The sequence below is a fragment of the Priapulus caudatus genome, unplaced genomic scaffold (genome assembly GCF_000485595.1).
Source record: "Priapulus caudatus unplaced genomic scaffold, Priapulus_caudatus-5.0.1 Scaffold255, whole genome shotgun sequence".
In the NCBI taxonomy this organism is placed as follows: domain Eukaryota; kingdom Metazoa; phylum Priapulida; class Priapulimorpha; order Priapulimorphida; family Priapulidae; genus Priapulus; species Priapulus caudatus.
Window position 1 is genome coordinate 25,426 of NW_014577316.1, and position 6,776 is coordinate 32,201.

General features: G+C 38.9%; 1 protein-coding gene across 1 annotated transcript in view; it reads right to left on the reverse strand.

Moving 5' to 3' along the window:
- Window positions 1-438: 438 nt before the first annotated feature.
- The window catches only part of LOC106808128 (carnitine O-acetyltransferase-like), a gene marked incomplete in the record, with an annotated part of 20,816 nt that continues 14,478 nt past the window's right edge, over window positions 439-6,776 (reverse strand). Inside the window, 6 exon segments of the mRNA XM_014810708.1 lie at window positions 439-926; window positions 1,370-1,456; window positions 1,736-1,873; window positions 2,028-2,226; window positions 2,529-2,700; window positions 2,875-2,985. Coding sequence (XP_014666194.1) covers window positions 792-926; window positions 1,370-1,456; window positions 1,736-1,873; window positions 2,028-2,226; window positions 2,529-2,700; window positions 2,875-2,985 — 842 coding nt within the window.

A 6,776-nucleotide genomic window follows, 5' to 3' on the forward strand; every position in this document is an offset into this window, starting at 1 on the left:
ATCTTGTACTGATTTTCAGCTGCAGCGACAGTTAATACTAACTCAATTGCTGGAATTAAAAGGGGGGCCAAATGGTCACGCCCCTGTCCAGTGTGCGGATTTCACAACTGATTTGATTTCAATTTACATATATACAGTGATTAATTGCTCTGTGACCCAGATGACAGAAGTGTATGAACTACCAGAAAGGCCATTTCATGTGTGCATTTCATTTAATGATCTTTTTCAATTCAACTTTCCGATTTGAAATTGTACTGTGGGTATTGTCTATGCGATAAATACTCTCTAATGAACAGACTTCAATTTCTTGCCATAATTCTCTAATTGCCAACATGAAAACATTTACAGTATAGCAGGGGAAAAATTCCTTTTTTTTCACGGGAGCTCTTTTTCAAGTCTGTGGGAAAAATAGCTCTCGTCAAAAATTTTATGGGAGCTATTTTGAGCCTCACGGAAGCGATTTCGGAGGTTTGAAGAGCGAATCGCTCATCGCTCCCGTGTATTTTTTACCCTGTAGTATATGTGTGTCACCAGTCAGAACAGAGCTTTTACATAGCTTAGCATTATGTTAGTAAGAACACTGCAACTGTTGCGTCACCTGATTTCAGTACTATGCTTAACATCAAAGAAGACTTACGAAGTGGCATTTTTTAAATTCCCTTACTAAGAATTATGTGACCTCTTTAGTAAAGGAGTTTAATTAATTAAGTGAGTTTAACATATTAAACTTAAGTTAAGGGTATCGTTTGAGTTATTAATATACAATTTCTTTTGCACTTGCATTGCACATGCTATAGTTTTGAGTCGTGTTTCTTTCCTGACTGCATTGTGTCTCGCATGTCCCGCAGGCTTTGCTTGATGGCTTCCTTTAGTTTCCTCGAGCTGGTTTTTGGATTGCTGTTGTTTGCAGTTATACATATGTTGATCTGTAAGTCAAGAGCAAGCCTTGTCAAAAATGGCTATCTCCCATAAAAAGATGCAATGGGCCAGAGAGTAACTACACTTACACCAAGATTATGCATTCTATCCAACTAGTTTTACAGTGTCATGGCTCACCCCTATTCAATATTGCAAGTGTCGAATCAAGGAGGACATATCCACATTTGGTTTAGCATATAACTAATAAATCTATTTATGAAATATACAATTATAAATCTATCTATCAAGTGAGATATCACATATTAACTAAAATTACTTTCATGCTCACACACTTGCATGCATATAACCACTTGCATTCATATTTCATATACAGATGCATATATTCAGATCTTCAAGCAAGGTTGAACCTCTTTTGCATATACTAGCATAACATTGGTCTCATTCTTAGCCTTGTGTATCCTCCGTAATTGCACACTGGTTATATACTCACAGATTCTGGCCGTGGGTTGTAACAGAAACCATAGCCATCAGGCACAACCGGACCAAATGACATTATGCTGTTGGCTTTCGATGGGACCTAGTAAAAAGGTTTCCAGTTTTTGTAACCTTGTCAAAAGTAGTGGTATCAACTGCTTATTTCATAGCACCGAATTAAGAAATATTTATACTTAGAAACAAGGAGAACTTAGAATAAAAGTACTAGATAGAAGGAGCAGATATGGAAATATGAAATGGAAAATGGATATGGAATTTTTACATTTTGGTACGTATGCCCATGATGTTAACGTGAACATATCTATGCATACACCTATATCAGAATGCTTTTAGCAAACGTGGATGCAATCTTCATATTTACCTGGCTAGTGGATAACCGCCAGTGGTTACCCAGTGAGTATCCAGTGTCCATGAATATATCTGGTACGTTCATGCCATTCTCTATAGCGAGCAGTTTGAGACCTAGCATGTGTCTGTCAACAGCCTGCCCTGACATCGCCTAGAAAAAAGCAACAACGTTGCTCAGCAGGAATCGCACGGCCCTAGCTTTTTGAATTCCTCCTAGTAAATCTACCTACAATTATTGCCCTCCATTTACATAGCAATCGTCCAATGATAATCAGATTAACAGATGAAATGACGATAATTCAAACCTGAACAGTGTAGGCTTTATGCCAGTCGCAAGCCTTCTTTAATTTCTCTGCCTTGTCTTGGACAGAGACGCCTTGGTCTTCCATGGCCACCGCGAAATCTTTGCTAGCCACCGAGGCAGACCGAATAGTTTCCGTGCGTCCACCCTTGAACAGACGCAGTGATGAGCTTTCGTATGTTGCTGTTGTCTCGCCATGCAACCTGAAAACATGACAAAAAAAACGTACATGTGGTGATGTAACACAATAACACACTTTAAACATGTCCAAATATAAACAGCCTTGCAACCGTAACCAACCAGAATTTAGCGACTTTCCCAATGAGCATGATTTCAACTTGTGTAAAACGTTCAAACCTTTACAGGTGTGCTATGGTGTAGAATTATTAACGGCTATGAGGAATGCACTATCATGATAATTTCGTGTTTATTTACTATCTCAAATGTGACAAAAAATCTTTGGCCAATTATAATATTTCCCCATATACTCGTTATATTAACTTACTTGTAGAATGCCAACTGTAGAGCCATCTGTATGAAGGCATCTGGACTGATTTTGTGTGATTTTGGCACATCTTTACCGAATTCGTCAAATGTGAATATCGCCATGTCAAGATCGCTTGCCATTCTACAAACACACAAACACACTTGTGAAACTACATGCTTGAATATTCTAGCTGAAAGCAATATATATTGTATTATTTTGGGAAAATAATTATAAGGTAATATATCATTACTATTGACACATGTTTAATATTATTAGTGGATGTTGCTGTCTTTAGAAAAAGTGTATTCGTACCAATTATTCTGTATAACTATGACTATATATTGGACAGTAAACGCACACATCTATGTGGGATTTTGCAGCCTCAATGGCGTCCTTGGCATCAGCGTCAAGGTTAAACTCGAGCCTCTTTGGCTCAACAAAGTTGGATGCCGGCAGCTGTGCTGGTGAATTCTCACTGCCAAAAACACACCCAGTTGAAGCGCCAATACAAACACATTATAAAAGAGTAAGATAGCTAGCAAACACTGATGATCCTTAACCTTTAGATTAAGAAATAATATAATACTTTATTATGAAATAACAATAAACATCTAATACCAAACAATAGATAAGAAAGTCTGAACTTGTACATTTCTGAAGATGAATATATTTATACAGGAATTCATGTCAGATTTCTGCTTCTCTGCCTTTGCTGTGCAGGTTACAGCATTCGTCATTAGTGAACATATCGGTTTTACTTCCACTGGTTTACATGTAAATCATCCTGTGTATATTGTACTGATTTCAGCTGCAGCAACAGTATACTAACTCAATGTGGAATAAAAGGGGGCCAAATGGCACGCCCCTGTCCAGTGATGACAACCTTGAGTTGGCACTAACGACTCTCCAAAAAGGCAAGTAAATAGAGACAAGTTGACAGTAATATTGTTAAATGAGAAGTGCACAAGAAATCTTACCATGGGTTCTGAAGTTGTAGTCAATACCCTATATAATACTATTTGCTATTCCTGTTTTTAGCTTAGGACAGCGAGTGTTTATTTTAAATTGAATTTTCGTAGGTTCTGACGCGATGAGAAAAAAATATAATGTGCGGAGTTTTGTCTATGGAACATCACCAGCACAAAAGATTGACATGTATTCTGCAGAAGGTGTCAGTGCTGGTAAGTACAATTAATTTGTTCACCAGTATGCTTGACTATATATAGCTTACAAGCGTCATACATATATAACTAATTATACTGATAATGATGTCGATCAGGTGTGGTCTGACAATCAGTATGCATCGAAACTGAACGGAACGCTGGTATCCATGTCACCAGTGAAATTTCTACATTTATATATATCACTACTATTATTACTATTTTTAGTGTTATGACATATTATATACTAGTTTATTAATACTGAATATCTTTTACAGATGCGCCTATTTTGATATTTGTCCATGGAGGTTACTGGAGTCATGGAACGTGAGTATAATGATACCGTATGCTCTAATTTATTATTCCTAGGATATTAAAATGAAAGAGATCTTTTAATCAAAATTGTATTCTTGATAGAGTGTGCATGCATGCAGTGCTTTTGAATGTTTTAAATTAATGATATCTGTTGTTTACGTAAATGCCCTCAGACCTGACATCTACAATGTCATTGGAACTGCATTTGTAGAGGCTGGAGCTGTTGTTGCTATGGTTGGATATGATATATGTCCTGCAGGTATGGAATGACCTTCGTGGTAAACAGCCTAATTATTTGTAATAATCCGTGGTTAGTAACACGCACAGCGTCACACTATAACATTATTGGTGAGATTACATAGAAACAGTATTCTTGAGCTTGCGGAATGTATATTATATGAAGGTTTTAAAACGTGATAATGACCTTTTAATTAAATATAGTAAGTAAAGTAAAGATTAATCCATTCTTACGGCCATGTGGTAACTGAGTGTGACAATTCTAAGGCCTATAAACCTTTTGCGGATATCTCGTGATACACGTAAGGATGGGTAGAGTGGACGAATAATTTGTAACGTGAATTATTTAGTGTAAGGAGCGTTGTTTGCCCAAAAATATATACATGATCATAAAGATTGTGATTGTTGATAATGAGCTAAATTATGATTGCGTAAATGTTGTTATATTTCAGTTACCGTGGCCGAGATTTGCAGTATGATAAAAAAGGCAGTGCGCTACATCCTTCACATGGCTGATAAGACTGGTTCCAGTATGCTCATGTGTTCTTTGTGATGCGATGCTAGAAATATAGATATACTATTTAGACTAAATCCTTCATCAAAATTTTTTCTTTAGATTACATAAGAAACTCGTCATGCTATTTCATAAACCTAACCTGTGCTATGTGATGTTGTATTGAACACTTACATTTCCGTTGTTGGTCAATATAGGGGCATTTATTTATCTCTGACACCCCCGTGCCTGTGTCTGCTTGGAGCCTCCATCATTCATCGCCATGACGATGAGGACAGATTGGTCGGGCGGAATTCATGAAACCGGCACACTGATCAAGGTGACATTTATATCCTTAATGTAGTTGGCAGTTGGGTGCAAACAGTTACTCGTGTCATAATCCAGGGGTACAGAATTGTGTAGGGTTGTCACTCAACTACCCTGAGAATGTTAAGCATTGGTGTGCTCGCCAGAGTGATCGAATGATCTGTTATTATTATTTGCTTGGGACCGTCGAGTGATGTTGGGCATTGCTGTGATCGCTACAGTGAGTTTACGTGATGTCAGGATGAGTGTTCTTGCTTGCCCGCGTTACTGAAATCTTCAGTGATACTCTCTCTGGCTGTAGGACTTTTAAGCAATTTTTTAAGCAATTATTATATATATATATATATGTATGTATGTAATAATGTAAAATATATATTATATATAATGTAATAAGCATATATATCGATATATATATATCAGGAGTAGATAATAGGGGAGTGTGACATGCAATAAACAATGGGAAATTCGTCCATTTACGTAGCCTTAATAATATCCCTACGATTTACTTACAGACGTAACTCATTCCAACTTCGAGCTCAAAACTCGGAGCAACAGTACATTTCGCCCATCATCGTAACGAAATCGTTTCGCCGTCGTAGACCCTGCCGCAATCCGTAAGATAGCCGCCTATAAACGTACGACACGACTCTCGTCATTCTCTGGCCATACAATCAAACCCTTGCGCGCGCTATAAATGTCAAACAAACGAGTTGCGATTCTACCTAACGCGCTAATTGCTAACTGAGCGAGGCATGTGGCTCCTGGGAGATTAGCATGCAAACACTTGGCGAGATAACTCCTTGATACGCCGTACACCAGATACCGGCCATCCTTTTGTAGCTAGCCTGGCATGCCTTCACGTCACCACGCCAACCAAATGATTAGCTGCGTCGATTGTTGCGTCCGATCTCACAATCTCCCTGCGAGCCACAAAACGCCGACACTTCAGCCTATCCGAGAGAGGCAAAGCACAGCCAGTTGCTGCCCGTTTTGTCTGAATTATAGGCGCGCAATGACGGTTGAGTTGATGGCCAGAGAAATGGAGAATTGGTCGACTTTTTAGGCGTATACTACGGATTGCGGGTGTCTACGAGAAACGATTCGTCACCGAAGATGGGTAGAAGTACTGTGTCCGATTGAGCTCAAGTGATGAGTTACGCGTAGTAATATCGTAGTATAATATAAGGCTAAGTAAATAGGACGAATTCCCTGGTTAATTGATGTCACAGGTCTCGCTCCTATATCTACTTCCTGAATATATACTATGCTCATCTATCATTACACAGTCGTCTCTTGCTAATCTAAAACATTGCCGTAGGTGCCTTGCTGCCTACAGTGGCATATTACGACTTGGAAGCCAATTGCTAAACCGCGCTACCTGATGGAAGGCGCCCGGCTTGACGAGTATGGTGTAAACTTATAGCACACATAAGCCATTGCACATCTTTATAACCTGACAGCATGTAACAGATTTACGCTAGTAATAGTAACGCTGCCAGGGTCTATGTCTCCCTGGGTACTGCCGGAACGTACCCTGGTACTATCGTAATATGCCGCACCGTACCTTCCCTACTCCACGTAAACAGGGAGTCGCCTACTCCTACTCCTAACCCTAACCCATATAGATAGTATATACCAAGGGTACGTTCCGGTATATCCCGACGTCCCAGAGTACGATTCGCACGTCACCCAGGGAGACATAGATCCTATCAGCAATAAGTAAAACCGTTCGAT